Source organism: Pelodiscus sinensis, chromosome 2 (assembly GCF_052426305.1).
Source record: "Pelodiscus sinensis isolate ZL-2025 chromosome 2, ASM5242630v1, whole genome shotgun sequence".
Classification (NCBI taxonomy): domain Eukaryota; kingdom Metazoa; phylum Chordata; order Testudines; family Trionychidae; genus Pelodiscus; species Pelodiscus sinensis.
This window is the reverse complement of record NC_143053.1, coordinates 163,703,929-163,721,327: the sequence shown is the minus strand read 5'-3', so window position 1 is coordinate 163,721,327 and position 17,399 is coordinate 163,703,929. Positions and strand designations below refer to the sequence as shown.

Genomic DNA, 17,399 nt, shown 5'->3' with positions numbered 1-17,399 from the left:
AGTAGCACCTTAAAGACTAACAAAACATATAGATGGTATCATGAGCTTTCTTGGGCACATCTGAAGAAGTGCCCAGGCTTTAGTGGTTTATTAAGAACCCATCAAAACTCCCAGATGCATTTATATCTTTTTAAAATAAGTTCCTATCCTCACATTAACAATAAATAGACAGCTGTGCCTTTGTCGAGCCCATTGACTTCCCATGGGAGTTTTAGTTAGGATGCCTTATGCTCCCGTTCTCTTCTGTGGATTGGCCTCTTAGGCCAGGCTATATCTTTAAAAATGCACAATGTTTCCCTCTCTTTGGCTATGTCTATACTACATGCCTATTTCAAAATATTATTTTGAAATAACGAGCTTCTTATTCCAACTTCTGTCACCCTCATTTCACGAGGAGTAAGGGAAGTCAAAGGAAGAGTGTTCTTCCTGCGACATCCTGTGTGTAGACAGCACCAAAGCCAAGTTGAGCTACTTCGACTTCAGCAATGCAATTAACGTAGGTGTAGTTGCGTAGCTTAACTTGGCTTTAGCCTGCAGTATAGACGTACCCTTGGTGCGGGGAGAGAATGCATCATAGGAGTCCCTGGTCATGCTGCATCTATGGAAGAAATAATCTAGATAAAGAGGAAGAAAGCATAAGATACCTGAACTATAGTTCACACGGTGCAGAACTGCATCTTTATAAATCAGAATATTTGGGGGTTTGTCTAAAAACTGGCAACTTTGGTGTGATAGCATTCCATTTTTTTTATTAAATATTGAAATTTTCTGCAAAAAATGTTCTGAAAAAATTAATTTCCCATTGAAAGAGCTGCAACAAAAAAAATTGACCACTTCTGCTTAGCAACCTCACTTGAGGCACCCATTTGTCAAAACACTTGTTCATAAAATATTAAAAGTTTGTTTTTCAGAAGACCCCAAGGATAGCTGACACATAAACAACTAAGGGGGATGAAAAGAAAACCTTTTTTGTTCACATACTATGTCAATATCTGTCACAAATCAGCTCTTACTACACCTATCTTTATTTTAGTGATGGAAATCCTTATTGCCTCTTCCTAATAAAACTAGTATTTTCTTGTTCTGTATTTAGCTTTAAAATTGTATTTGAACAAGGATAACAGTCTCAAAAATACATTTTGCTTTACATGCTTAAATTTGTAAGTCACTTTCATCCCAATACATGCATAGTTCTGACTTATTTGATTTTTAGCTGCTTTGGTTTTGGGATGCTTGTCAATGTCTGGTTTATGGTTGTAAACTGGAAACAGTACCCCCACTATATTTCAATGATCAGGCAGTGACTCTTCCTGTTTAAATTCTGCTGCAGCAGAGCTCAACTCCAAGAGTCAGGCCTGCTGACAGAAGGGACAAAGGGGGCGATTGCCCAGGGGCCCACCCAGGTGAGTTAAAGGGCCAGGGCAGGCCACAAGCTCTGCCACCTTCACGACAGTGCTAAAGCAGGCTTCCTGCCCACTCTAGTTCTGTGCTGCTCCTGAAAGCTGCCAGCACATCCCTACTGCCCCTGGCAAGGTGGTGGTGGTGGGGGGGTTAAATGTGAAATTACAGAGGTCATAAGTGAAAAGTTAAATGAGGAGGGAAAGAAAGCTCTGGGAAATAAAGATATAAATAGCTACAAATGCTGTACATTTCTTTCTGTAGGAAGCTTACAGATTCGTTACAACCTAGGAGGCACTAAAGAGCCATATAACATTGATGTAGACCACAGAAACATGGCAAATGGACAGCCACACAGTGTTAACATCACACGGAATGAAAGGGACATAATTCTCCAGGTAAATATACATCTATCCTTTGGATACTATATAGCTTTATCAGTAACAGTGATAACAATAGTAATTGGTATTCCTGTGATCATTCCATATAAGATATGAATGCATGTTACAAACATAGCAAAACTGATCTCCTGTCTACTGTCTAGTCATTGGAGTATCCTTCCTCCCCTTTCTTTCTTACCTCAGATATGTCTACTCTTACATTTCTAAATATGAATATATTCACTGAATGGTGCTATAGTTAATGGAGCTATTCAAGAGAATAAAGTTAGAGACGTGCATTAAGTATTGGCAAGATTTAGAATGTAAGTGAAGGCGTATGATTGAGGGCATAGGACTCTAAAGGTACATCTACACAGCAGTGTTATTTTGGAATAACTAACGTTATTCCAAAATAACATAGTCTACACACAAGCAGCCTCAATTTACTTCTCTGTAAATGAGCACGATGCTATTTACATGCCTCACAGAGCACTATGAGAAGCAATTAATGTTTTCCAAATATTTATTTAAATATATGTTAATTAGCTTCACTTTCTGTTCCATATATATATATATATATATATATATATATATATATATATATATATATATGGAAAATATTGAATGATGTGGTATAAAACTTTATTGCCACGAGTTTCAGATAGACTGAATACTTATGAATGGCAAACCAAAAATAAAATAGGCATACCATCCAGACAAGTGCCAATAAAAACTTCATACCACACCACAGATTCATTTATTGTACAAATACTTCACATTTTACAGAAATGCTATTGTAGAAATAGTTTGGAATTATTCAGACGTGGTTCTGGCAGTTTTTCATGTTCTTCTGCATTTATAGCTAAGCTATCTTAGTACCATGATTCTAGCTGTCTGAGCCTTAGGAACAGAGGAAATACATTTTAGAAAATTACACAAAATTGTTTTATTGTTCATACTAATGTATTTGTGAACTACGAAGTCTAGAAATAAAATCTGTTTGTCCACCAGGAAGTGGGAATTTCTGGAGTTTCTACTGGTATAAATCTTGCTGCTAGTATTAATGTGTCATTAGTGTAGAACTGAATATTGCCCTTGTTTGGACTTAGGGCAGTATAATTTTGGAGGGAAATTCCACATTTGGGAAAATAAGGGAAACAGTTCTCTGATGGGGTTTGTTAGTGATTTTGGTTGTTTTTTTGTTTTTTTGTTATTTAAATTATGGATGTTAGAAGATTGACCTGCAGGTCCCTCAAGCAATCCCAATTAGCTGGTCCATCCTTAGGGCATCCAAAGAGTTGACTTCCTATGTTACCTTGTCTTCTTTAATCACCTCTCCTAGTTCAGAGTGTGAGGGAACCAGAACAGCAGGCACCATAAATAAAAGATAACAAGACAAGGTCTCCTTGGGAACCAAGACAACAGATCAAGAATGGGGCTGTCACTGTTTTTTCCAGGAAGCAATCAAAATTGATACCTGCCAGTAAAAAAATATCAGGGAGAAGCTTTGTCAGTTGATTGTGGCATCATTTGCCTGACGCTCACAGTAGAGTATGCACTCATCTCTGATAAGATATGTAGTCAATTATCCCTCTGGACCTTAAATGTTTCTATTGCGTGCTGTCTGGAATGTTTCCTGAAGATGTATGGCTGGTTGTTACAATTTATTCTAGACCTCGTTGCTGGGATTTGAAACATTCTCCCATTCTCTATCTGGAAAATCCCAAAACAATTAAGTGTGCCAGTCTTGCATTAATTATCCTAACTCTAGCTTCACATGGGTTTAATTCAACATTTTTACAGTATTTTACACTGGGAGTGAGAGGGAGTAAACTACCCATTTGAGTCCTTGGAGGCTTCCAAACACTTCTAGGGTTGCCCTGAAACTAGGTTGAGGGCAGGTCAGCAGAGATATGGAACAAAACTGAATTAAATTGTTGGAGAACAGATGCAGGTGGGGCTTATTAAACTACCGGGTGCAACTAATAAGCATAAACAAGGGGATAAAGAAAGGAGTGGCTAATGGTAGGAAAAATCCTATGCTACCTATATCACAAATTAGAAAAGGGAGGATTTTAATTTGATTCTGGTTTATGCCCCAGAAAAGGGAGGGCTTTGAGGTTTACCTGGGATATGTCTAGGCTACATGCCTCTGCTGAAAGAGGCATGTAAATTAGACTACCTGGCATAGTCAGTGACGCAGGGATTTAAATATCCCCTGCTTCATTAAAATAAAAATGGTTGCCGCGCTGTGCCAGCTCAGGTGATCGTCGGCACAGCGCAGCAGTCAAGACACGGATTGGTCGACAGGGAATGCCTTTGTTGACCACTCCTGTAAACATCACTTCACGAGGCATAAGGGAGCGGTTGACAAAAGCATTCCCTGTCGACCAATCCACATCTTGACTGCCGTGCTGTGCCAACAATCAGCTGAGCCGGCACAGCATGGAAGCCATTTTTATTTTAATGAAGTGGGGGATATTTAAATCCCCGCTTCATTGACTATGTCGGGTAGTCTAATTTACATGCCTCTGTCGGCAGAGGCATGTACTCTAGACATACCCTTGGTTTCCTCCTGTAAATGAGGCAACTCTAACATGGGCCTATACATACTTTAAGAAGAAGACATTATTTTGTCCCGGTGGGCAGTTGTAATTTCTGATGCAGAGCCCATTCCAAGACATAGGATTAATATGACCTGCCTTTTCCCAGAATTTGAGAAGATACTCGGGCCCAATATTTCAAACATGTGCACTTCTCTGTGCTTGAAAATGTAGAGCTAAAAGTGACTTCTTAGTGCCGTAAGGCCACAGTATATTGTTTGGGTTCTTTTTGGCAGAACGCTGCAGTGTCAAGCGGATTTGTATTTCCTTACATAAACCATTTTCCAGCCTGACTAGCAGCTTGTTTACCTCGTTTTAAAAGAGGCAGCTTGCTTGCCAGGTGCAGTTTCTCAAACTCTCACAGCACTACGTGGTATAAAAATGTCACAGGGAGGATTAAACTCTCATCAGTGCGCCAACTGCGGTGCATGTCGTTTCTTTTTCTTGTGTTAACAGCAAGTTCATATTCAGAATACCTGTCTCTCTAACTTACTGTAGTAATCCTGTAGAGTGCATTCAGTGTCAGAAATATTTAATTAACCTTCACTCTAACAATAAATCACTGCCATATATGTTCCATGGAGTTCAGTTTTATCACAACTCTCAGGGTTATCACTTATGAATAAATACAATAAGAGGTTCCCTGCTCTTCCCATTAGTACTCCAGCTGATATTATAAAGATAAATCTGTTCAATACTTAGTAAGTTATGGCTTTTTACCAGTCAGTCAGAACTTGATTAAAGTCTTAAACAAACATAAATATAGGCTTAAAAACAAATGTTTAGTGTGAATGATTTTACTTGTTGAAATTATGGCCCTCATCACTAATATAGACATATCAAAACAAAGTAACAGTGACTCTGTCAAAAGGGTTGTATATTACAGATTTCTCATTCAGTGACTGTGAATAAATCAGCACTTATTGCCTAATTAAACTACTATGTCATGTTTACAGTGTCACCAGCATCTCAAGAATTGTGTCCAGTATTAACTGCTGGTCTAGGCTTTAAGAAAACTGTAATTTTAAAAAACCAGATAGGCAAACATTTGATTTTTAGATCTGCTTTTTTGATAATGTAGACAACATTTAAATGTGCTTATAAGAATTCTTGTGTCTCACCTGTATTAATCAACTATCAATATCCGTGTCATATTTCCAAGGTTGCAGAAGTTCACCTGTGGACAAGAAGTTAAGTAAGACAAATGGGAAATATGTTATCCTAGTAAATGAAATGTCTAGAGTTGGGCATTAGGCCATGTAGGGCAAGTTTTATTTGTTTTGACTTCATTAAAGTCACTCATACTTCAGTAGGGTATTTTCCAGATCATAAAAAACAGAGCAGCCTCTATGTAACATCAAGGCTTGGTTGTGAAATGGTGTTTAGAGTTATTCTCACATCAGTAAAGCCAGTGAGAGTTTTTCTGTTGACTTCATTGGGCTTTGGACTATGCCCCTGTAGAGCAATGAATTAAAAGCATTTCTGTCTTAAGGCTAGACTCTACCTCTTGCTTTCCAGCAGTGCCCCAGAATTCAAGGTTCCAAATGAGGATGGAATCTGGACACTACACTATTCTTTTCTAACTCCCAATTCCACTTATTTTTCCTGTTGTGCTATTTAAGAGTTATTAAGTTTGTTACAGAAGAAATAAAAACAGGCTGTATGTTAATATTAAATAAAATAATACCCAAAGGAACACAACAAAATATAATGTTAATGATCAGTTTCCTTATTCGGATATATTTGAAGAGTCTCAGCAGGTCTCAAAACGTCCATGCTTTCTTTTAAAACTATTTCCATGAATGTATTATATACCCCCAGGGCTATGTTACCACCCAGCCCAACAAATTTCTCCAGGAACACATTTGCCACTCTGTATATTTCATGAAGCTTATATGAAAGTAATATCTGTGTCTGGTATTAAATCTAACATACTCCTGTCTAGAATATGCAAAATAAGACTGTTTTCTAAATTTTCTTTTATTAAAACATTTTTCTTCTCTTGGGCCTTGATTTTGAAGCTTGGCTTTTCCGGGCATATTAAATAAAGATTTTGCAAGTGCTCCGTGCTATTGTCTCTCTGAAACCATGGAGTCTGGTATCTGAAATGCACCTCACAATAAACTGTTCTTTTATACCCATCCATTTACACTCAAATGTCACTCAGACTAAGTCATTCTGCTTTCAGGCTAGTAGCCAAAATATACCCTATGTTCGGAACACTGGAAACGCTAGCTGCTGTCTCACCAAAGATTTTATTTTCTTTTTCTATAAAGCTATTGTTTTGCCTCTGGAAGCCTGAGGGCTGTATTCCTAGTCTTGCAAAGAATTATGCATAAGTGACTTCCCTGAGACTCCCCATATGTAACACTTGGAAGGACCAGGGCCTGTGCCAGTGACACTGACACTCATGCTCAGAATACAAAATTCAGAGGTCACTGGCAAGTCTCTCCTTTGGCTGGAGGGAACTTGAAGCATGTGGGAAAAGATGTACTCAGGGAAATGGCGTGAAACAATCTTGGAGCACCCCGTGGTAGTGACAGGACTGTCTTATAAGCAATGATTGATGAATCATTTCAGATAAAGGGGGAACACAAGCCTGTTCACCAAAAGCTTGAACTGAATCCTTTATTTTTTGCAATTCAAAAATTTAGTAAATTTGGTGGCTCTGCTTTTCCCAGTTTCATCACAAACAGGTATTAGGAAGACCAAAATCCTTTGAGAAAAACAGTGAAGCATTAGTTTATGACTGAGTTGAAATCAGAAGGAACTGGACATTTTGCAAAACAATCCATTTCCCAATTTCTAGCTTAAATTATGTATTATAGATATATAGATCACATTGGGTAAGCTTCAAGATATTTGTATGATTTGACCCTTCTGAAGTTCCTTCCAAACTAGCAATGAGTTCAGAATAAAATTGAAAATGTCATGTTAGAGAGGAGATAATTCAGAATAAAGGGGTATGAGACACCTCTCTTTAAACATATCTGGTTTCTTCTGCTAAGTCATGGTCTGGAGAAGATCAGAGCACTCTGCATATGCCCCCAGGTTTGAATAGTATTAATATATCAAATATTTTTGTGATTATAGGTCCCTTTGACTTCAGTAGGGCCAGGATTTCATTCAGTCTGATTATCATTAGAGTCATACTTAGAAACTTCTTTCATATTTTACGGTCAGAAAGGATTATGATCATTTAGTCTGATCTCCTGGGGCATAATAAAGGCCATAAAATTCCACCCAGTGATTCCTGCAACTAGCATACACTTTAGAAAGATGTACTGTATAGATTTAAAGACATCAAGTAATAGAGAAATTCCATATCCCATGGTTATCTTTCCTAGTGGTTAATTAACAGAACTGTTAAAAGTGTACATCTGATTTCCAGTTTGAACATTGCTGATTTCAACTTACAGCCTTTAGATATTGAACAATTGCCAAAAGAGCCTTGTGGTATCAAATAGCCTAGCCCTGTGATAAAACGATGTCTTTGTCTTCTCTTTAATAAACTAATTAGATTGAATCCCATCATGATAAAGCATGTTTTCCACACAATGAATTATTCTGACAGTTTTTTGCTGAGCTTGCTCCAGTTCAAGATCCTAAATGTGGACAACCGAAATATACACAGGAGTGAAAGTGATCTCACCAATGCCTTACACACATGTAGTTATTCTTCCACTGATTTCCTTTACTCTCTGGCAAACACACAAAAGCCATACCTCAGCATCCATCTGACAAACAATGTTGGAAAATTCTCTTAGAGTACATCTATCTTGCAACATTATTTCAAAATAACTAGTGCTATTCAGAATTAACTTAGTCCGCATCTACACAGCAGACAGTTATTTTGAAATAGTGCCAAAATACTGTCAAGCTGGAGGACGTCTGACTCCGACTCCTGTAACCCTTGCTGTATGAAGAATAAGGAAAGTTGGAGGAAGAGTGTTCTGTTTTGAAATAAGTGCTGTGTAAATGCTCCCTATTTCAAAATAAACTATTTTGAAATAAGCTACGCAATTGAAGTATCCCCTGCTGTATAGATGCACCCGTAGATGTAAGGCTTCTTTTAGGCCTGGGACAATCTAGCTTTCTGCTAATGTTAATGCCACCAATCAATTGTAGGAGAGGATTATTCATAAGACAGAAATTCTTTAGCTACAAATGTTTTAATAGCTGAATTGAGTGAAATGTATTTTTAATCACCAGCCCCTTAACTATGTTCCAGCCAAAATCAATATAAATGTAACCTTTTCTACCAAACCAAAATTAATGTATTTTTCTAATCAGAGTGTCTCATCCATTCTATTAAGGTGACACCTGGAGAAATCTGAGGTAATTTATACTTTTTTGAATGAATAAACCTGAGCTCAATTTCAGGTTTATTCATTCAATGAAGTATAAATTATGCCCAGATTCCTCCAAGTGAAAGAGTGAAACTTTCTGCTGAACTCAGTGAACTAAACCGCCTGAAGTTTACTTTTCTTATTTATCCCATATGGAATACCTATTCTTTAAAATGACTGTGCTATAGAGAAACAAGCTCATAGCTATTTTTGAGGGAAGAACATGTTAGCACATGATTCAGTCATTTATACCAGATGGGGTTCTGAACCAACAATAAGAAGGAGTTTAACTCTGCAGTTTATGTAGTATTTGTTCACTGATAAAATAAATGTAAAAGGACTATATAAGAAATGCTCATAAGGGGGGGGAGAGGGGAGAGGTTAAAACTGAGCTTGTGATCAAAGTCCCAGGAGAGCCAACTGAAGTCATTCAATCAGAATGAACTGCAAAGAATGGAGCAACCAAACCTCAAAGCTGGTGGATATTCCAATATTTAGCTTTACCAAGCTAACACAAAACAGCTTCTGTAATACCTTACTAGTGACCAGTGCCGGACCGAGCCATAGTTGCGCACTGGGCAGCAGGCGCGCAGCACATGTGCAGCCCCACCCCCGGGCGTGCGGCGCCCCCTACCACTTCAATCAGGCGCCCCTCATAGGTTGGTGCCCCAGGCAGCTGCCCAGCTAGCCCCCGCCCCCTTAATCCGGCCCTGTGGTGACCCAGCCAGAACCCAACACAGTTGCTTAAAACAAGTCACCGTTGGGCCTCATCCAAGTCAATTACAAAGAGGATCAGTGAAAATCCTATTTATCATATAAGAAAGTTCTACTAATCCCAAAGGATCAGACACATTACTTCCCTGGTTAATGAATATTTCAGCTCTTACCCCAAGACATGCTTATAGTCAATTCCTATTAACTAAACTAAAATTTATGAAAAAAGAAAAGAGAGAGAGTATCAGTTAAAAGATCAGTATATATACGGATGTGAGCACAATTCTTGAGATTCAGATTCATAGTGGAGATGGTGAGATTTGTATTTGCAAAGAATTCTTTCAGAAATGATCCATAGGTTATAATCCAATGTTTTATTCAGGGTATTCTAGTTTAGGACTGGGATCTAAATCTTGTGACCCACACTTCCCCTGATGAAGTGTAAGCAGATTAAAAGCTTCCTGCCTGCTTCCGCCAAGCCTGGCCCACCATGCGCAGCAGCAGTTCTGGCCAGGCTGGCGCACCTCCCGCCCACAGTGGGCATCTTCAGGCTGGAGTAGCCGCCTGCCCATGTTGGGCAGGGGACTGCTCCAACCCCTGTCAATTAACCATAACCAGTCATGGTGTTGCTTCCTGGTTTAAACAGTTAACCATTCACATCTCTAATATACATCCTGCACTCTCAACTAGCACTGGTACAATAGCACTGTAAATGGTTAGGCACAGCGTAGGTGAGAAGAGGTCATGTCTATATGCCTTAACCTGTATATACCCTACACAGCTTTTTACATTCCTCCCATGTCAACACTTCTGCTATTTTTAGCAGTATAATGTCGTGCTGCTTCCCCACTGCGTTGAAACATTTCCCCACTGCCAGAGTCTTTCACCACAGTGAGGAAAAGCTCTGTCAGCTCCCTCCCACCAGACCATTTTCTTGCCACAGTCAAGGGTTCCAGTATTGGGGAGCTGTGGCACGTAGCTATATATACCTTGCAACCACCACAGATACAGGCAAATATAGATAAAGTCTAAGAGTTAGGCCAAGATTTTCAAGTGATGTTGGATAACTCAGTGCTTCAGGGCCTAATGTGAAATGCCTCAGAGGAGTCGCACTTTCTAGAATGTGCTGTCACCCTCTAGAACAGGAGTTGGCAACCTATGGCTCACAAGCCAAATATGACTCACTAGGGAGCCAGATATGGCTCTTTTGGCACCTCAGCTCAGCCCCTTCCTTTGGACCCCCACAGCAGGGAGCCTGCACTGGTGATACAGCCTTACGGCCCCCCCTCAAGATTGGAATACCAGTTCCGGCTTCCTGCAGGGGATGGTGAAGGGAGAAAGCCCTGGGCCTCCCCACTGGATCCAGGGAATAAGTGGAACCAAAACTGGCTCCATGCGCTGCCATTTTCCTTCCCTCTGCATGCGGGGAACAAGAAAAGCCAAAAATGACTCCGCACACTGCCGTTTTCCTTCCCCGAGCTGGGGGCCAGCCTTGTAGGGATGCACTTCCTGGAGGTTTCCCCTGCAAATCCTTCCTGGAGGCTTCTTTCTGGTGAATGGGAGCAAGTAGGTACCTGCAACATGGCATGAAAGCAAGTAGGTGACCCCTCCTGCCCCTCATGCCCAGATCCCGCACCCCCACTCTCCTCACTCACCTCCCTGGCCAGACACTATGCCCTCAACCCACTCTTTCCCCTTCTGCCCTGGCCAGACAGCCTGCCCCCATCCTGCTCCTGCACCTTCCTTTGCTCCTGTCCCCTCCCCCTAGCCAGACACCCTACTCCCAGCCTACTCCTGCACCCTACCTCACACCAAAACCTTGCACCTTCACCCACTCCTGCACCCGATCTCCCACCCAGATCCTACATCCCTATCCCATTCACTGATAGCCCCGTCCTGCACACTTAACCCCTCATTTTTGGCCCCACCCCAAGAGCCTGGGGGAGGCCACAAAATCCACTCTCCTTGAAATCCAAGAAGAGTAAATTTGGCCTGAGGCCTTGAGCCTCAGTCTTCCCTGGACCTCCCCCTACCAGGGGAGTGAGGTGTTTTATTAGGGTGTTTTAGTTAATTTGGGTTGGGGAGAGTTAAAGGTTTTTTTTCTCACTAGTGTGTTCCCAGGCTGATTTTTCTGTGTGCAAGTGGCTCCCAACTCAAAAAAGTTTCCCCACCCCGCCATAAATATTGAAACCTTTTGTGTTGGACCTAATATTTTACTTTATTTAAAAATGAGGCGTGGCTAACAAGCCACCAGTTGGGACCCAGCCCCCATTTGACCCCAATATCATAATACTCTTGCAGCCCCACACACACCAGCCCTGAGCCCATCATACACCTGAACCCCCTGCCCTAAGCTCATCATACCCTCACATCTCCAAACTCCTGCACCCCCACATCTCCAGTCCTCTGCCATAACACTCCCCAACCTTGTGCCCTGAATCCATCATACACCCAAATCCCCTGCTCTGAGCCCCTCATACATCCCAACCCGGACTCCTGCACCCCCACGTCTCCAGCCCTTTGCCATAAGATTGACAGAAGATAGCCTGAATGCATACACGAAGCTGGATTCGCCCAGTTATGATGTAAACTTCAAAGAAATGTGTTAAAAATGCAGCAGCAAGAGTTCCATTAAATAAAGTCTGTGAGTACAATGTTTCATTTATGCTATTATTAATCGTGTCAATTATCAATAATATTAAATTGTATATTTTCAGTCAGGCAAATGAGCATTCTTATACAGCTCTTTGTTGACCACTTGTTCTGAATTTTGATGTAGTTTGGCTCTTTGGCTTGAAAAGGTTGCTGACCCCTGCTGTAGATCAGACTCCATTAAAAGGTATCAAACTATATGTAAAAAAATGAGCCACCCAAAATCAATGGTCACTTTTTAAAACCTTGGCATTCATTTATATGTTTTTCAAAACTCTTTCTTAAAACCATGTCACTAAACACTGGTTCTTCCCAATACACTATGCAGAAAAGATAATGCATATCATATATGTCATATAATAAAGGTTGGGGTGTATGGGGTGTTCAGGGAGGGGTAGCACCTCCGATGTACGGGCATGTCGTGTCCTTTTAGGGCAGCTCGTCCACCTTTGGTCCCCACTTGTCACTCAACTCTCACCTGTGGCTCCTAGTAGCTGTAGCATGTGCAGCGGCCACACCCCGGGCAACAGCTTCGACAGGCTGGCTAAACCAGGTTGAGAGTAGCCGTCGGGTCATCGACCTTCGGTGAGATAGGGACTTGTCTATCCCGAGCATGTGAAGACAGACTCCGGCGGATCGAGCGGATGAGACCTACTAGAATAGGACCAACGGTCATGAAGGTGGTTTCTGCAAGCGATGTGGTATGCTAAGAGCACGGCAAGACATGAAAGATGCCCTGGTCAACCACTGCGCCCAGCCCATCTCCAACCGTCTCGACATTAGTCCTGCCATTGGAGTAAGATGGAATCTGGGAAGAGAGAGTGAGGCTGACTATGCGCACCTCTCCCTCACTTTAATCCAATTCACGCGCAAGTCTTGACATCTCGACATCTCCTAAGTCCTGTGGCGACGGGCGAGCGACGAAGCAGCAGGTGTGGATACACTGGGAGCTGTAGCCGCGGACCTGCACACAGGCGGCTCAGGTCTAATGGTCGTCTTCTTGCTGGTGGAAGCAACAGCTGGATTCGGCGTCTACCTGAGTGACTGAGCAGCCCTCTTTAGGATTGCACTGCTCACCTCCGTAGTAAGAGGAAGGGGCTAGAAAAGGTGCCCTAAACATTGTTTGCTTCATAGAACCCTGGCCAGCTTACCGCGGCTGGAGGGGATCCCATCTCATGCGGTCGAACAATAAAATTTCGAACAAAATGCAAGGTGACACCACTCACTATTGGCACATGGAACGTACGCACGCTTCAGGACAACCCTTCAGCAGACCGACCAGAAAGAAGAACAGCCCTGGTCGCCAGAGAGCTCACAAGATTTAACATCGATATTGCGGCACTGTGTGAAACTAGTCTAGCAAATGAAGGTCAGCTCATGGAAACAGGAGGTGGTTACACATTCTTCTGGCGTGGACGCAGCAGTGACGAACGTCGTGAATCTGGAATTGGCTTTGCGGTTAAGAATCATCTTGTCCGCAAACTTGCCAGTCTTCCCAAGGGCGTGAATGACCGACTCATGACACTGCATCTTCCACTACCGAGAGGAAAGCAAGCCACACTGATCAGCGCTTACGCGCCCACAATGACGAATCCGGATGAAGTAAAGGACAAGTTTTATGAAGATCTCGATGCCCTACTCTCATCCGTGAAGCGCACTGACAGGCTGATTCTACTTGGCGATTTCAACGCGAGAGTAGGATCTGATCACACTGCCTGGGATGGCGTCATTGGAAAAAATGGAATCGGTAAATGTAACAGCAATGGCCTACTATTACTGAAGACATGTGCGGCTCATGATTTGATCATCACCAATACCATCTTCCGCCTGCCCACTCGCAAAAAGACGTCCTGGATGCACCCACGCTCTAAGCACTGGCATCTCATTGATTATGTCATAGTGCGGAGGAAAGACAGACAGGATGTAAGGGTGACCAAGGCCATGCCGAGTGCTGACTGTTGGACTGACCACAGACTTATCATCTCCAAATTAAGCTTTCACATCAAGCCAAAGAGACGTCCGCAGGGAAACAAAGCTGTGATGAAAAAGATCAATGTCAGTAGACTGAGGAACCCCAACACAGCAACTTTACTAGCAGAAGATCTTGGCAACCAACTTTTAGAGCTGCAATTAGAGGAAAATGCTGAGAAGGACTGGGAACGCTTCCGGGATATTGTGCACTCTTCTGCACTAAAGGTTCTTGGACCCTCACACAGGAAACAGCAGGACTGGTTTGATGAAAACGATGAAGAGATCAAGGCCATACTTGCTGAAAAGCATCGCCTTCACCGTGCTCACCAGAATGACCCATCGTCAACAGCTAAGAAAAATGCCTTCAACAACATTCGCAGGATCGTACAGAACAAGCTTCGTAAGATGCAGGACTCCTGGTTGAGTGCCAAAGCAGATGAAATCCAGAAGTTTTCTGATAGAAACGATGCCAAACGGTTCTACGAAGCCCTTAGATCCTTGTATGGACCTCAGCCCTCAGGGAGTTCCCCTCTACTGGACTCAGATGGTGCACCTCTCATTACTGAGAAGGCTCTGATTTTACAGCGTTGGGCTGAGCACTTCCAATCCGTACTGAACCGCCCATCTTCCATCAATAACGAGGCGATTGATAGAATGCCCCAGGTGGATATCAACCACAGCCTGGATGTCTCACCATCAGAGACTGAAACCTTACAGGCCATCAGCCAGCTGTCCAGTGGCAAGGCCCCAGGATCTGATGCGATTCCAGTGGAAGTCTATAAGGGTGGTGGTGCAGTGCTTGTCAACAAACTCACTCAGCTGTTCCAGTCCTTCTGGAATCAAGGATCTATTCCTCAGGAACTGAAAGACGCGTCTATCGTACACCTCTACAAGAGGAAAGGAAATCGACAAGTTTGCGATAATCATAGAGGAATATCACTGCTTTCCATCGCAGGTAAGATCCTTGCACGAGTGTTGCTGAATCGTCTGATTAACCACCTGGAACAGGGTTTATTACCCGAGACACAGTGCGGCTTCCGCAAAGAGCGTGGCACGGTGGATATGATCTTCGCAGCCCGACAGCTTCAAGAGAAGTGTCAAGAGCAGAATCGTGAACTGTACACCACCTTCGTGGATCTCACCAAGGCTTTTGACACTGTCAGTCGCGAAGGTCTGTGGCGCATCATGTCGAAGTTTGGGTGCCCTGACAGATTCATCTTGATGGTACGTCAGTTCCACGATGGCATGACGGCTCGTGTTTTGGATGATGGAGAAGCTTCAGAGGCCTTTCCCATCACAAACGGCGTCAAGCAAGGGTGTGTGCTGGCACCGACCCTGTTCAGCATAATGTTTTCAGCCATGCTGTCAGACGCCTTTCAGAACAGTTCCCTGGGAATCAGACTGAGATACAGGACCGATGGGAAACTGTTTAACCTGCGAAGACTCCAGGCTGTCACCAAGATAAAGGAGACTGTGTTACGAGATCTCCTTTTTGCTGATGACTGCGCCCTGAATGCTGGATCAGAGCAGGAAATGCAAGCCAGCATGGACAAATTTGCAGCAGCATGCGGCAACTTCGGCCTTCTCATCAACACAAAGAAAACCGAAGTGATGCACCAGCCAGCTCCAAAAGCTCAGCATCAAGTGCCCACCATCACAGTGAAGGGACAAAAGCTGCAAGCAGTGGACCAATTTACATATCTTGGCAGCACCCTCTCCCGCTCAGTGACAATTGACATCGAGGTCAACTGCAGAGTCGCCAAGGCAAGCTCTGCATTCGGCAGACTGTTGACCAAAGTGTGGGACCGCCGTGGAATAAGCCTTGCTACAAAGCTTAAAGTCTATCGAGCAGTAGTGTTAACTACCCTGATGTACACCAGTGAGACTTGGACTGTATACAGGAGGCACGCTAGGCAACTGAACCACTTCCACACGATTTGCCTCCACAGACTTCTGAGGATCCGGTGGCAGGATAAGGTGCCAGACACAGAATTCCTTTCTAGAGCAGGTCTGCCGTCAGTTTACACCCTGCTGATGAAAGCTCAGACACGCTGGGCAGGCCATGTTGCAAGGATGCCAGATCATCGCATCCCTAAACAGCTCTTCTATGGTGAGCTGTTTCAAGGGAAGCGATCGCACGGGGGACAAAAGAAGTGATACAAAGATACGCTTAAAGCCTCTCTCAAGTCCCTGGATATTGACACGACCTCCTGGGAGACCCTGGCACAAGACCGATCAACATGGCACACGCTGATCTACCAAGGCTGTCAAACATCTGAAGCCAGAAGGACAACCATAGCACAAGAGAAGCGAGCACTCCGTAAAGCCAGAGTTGCAAAAGCTGCAACAGTGGTGCCCACACATGTCTGCCCGACATGTGGTAGAACATTCCGTGCCCGTATCGGCCTTATCAGCCATTTGCGGACACACCATGAACAGTCCATAACCCGTTAGATGTCAAGGTCCTCTTCGAATACGATGGACGAACAACAATAATAAAGGTTTATGTGTTTCTCTGTCTGTGAGCTCATTATATTGATATAATGCTGTTGTGACTAAATACACAGAAAACGTAACAAAATATGCTCAGAAATAACATTAAAAGCCTAAAAAAATCAATGTATAAAATAAACGTAACCAGAAAAATATGGATTTTATATTATATGATAATACTGGACAAATTAATGTCCCATTAATGTTGTCTTTGAGCACATGGGGTCACACTCTTTAATTTTAATAATCTGGAAGTAAATAGTCTATTATTGCTTCTGTTAATATTTGCTGTAAATCTCTTCAATTAAACATAGGGGGAAAGAGCCCACAATGAGCTGAAATTACCATAATGTTATTTCAGTTGATGGTGGCTAAGGTAAAGGATTAATTTGTAAGACAAATCTGGGACTTGTTTTCACATTAGTTTTCCTGTTACATTTTAAGATAATCATTTAGAAACATACCTAACTATTTCAGATTACTTTCCATTAAGCCTTCATCTGAGTTTGCATATATTTTACATATTGGGACAGATCCTCAGCAGTAGTAAATCAGTGTAACTCCATTGACTTCATTTAAGCTACCAGTTTACAGGAGTTAAGGATCTAATCCGTTTTTTTAAGGGGAGGAGGGAGACCTTATGTATTTACATTTTAACTGCAATGCATTTTATGCTGATTGCATTTCAAATGTAAAACAATGTGAAAAGCTTGTATTACAAGTGAATGCAGTTAATCCCTTTGGAAGAAGACTGTAATATCATAAGCAGTAATTCTTAAATCAGTGTAGTGCCCTGGAGAAGAAAATTTGGACTCTTACTTAAAACAAATGATAATTAC

General features: G+C 42.3%; 1 protein-coding gene across 1 annotated transcript in view; it reads left to right on the top strand.

Annotated features, from left to right (window-relative positions):
• Positions 1-17,399, top strand: part of CNTNAP2 (contactin associated protein 2) — a 1,659,707-nt gene that overhangs the window by 1,537,827 nt on the left and 104,481 nt on the right. The window contains exon 20 of the mRNA XM_075921713.2: positions 1,663-1,796. Within this exon, the coding sequence (XP_075777828.2) occupies positions 1,663-1,796 (134 nt within the window). The remainder of the gene's footprint in view (positions 1-1,662; positions 1,797-17,399) is intronic.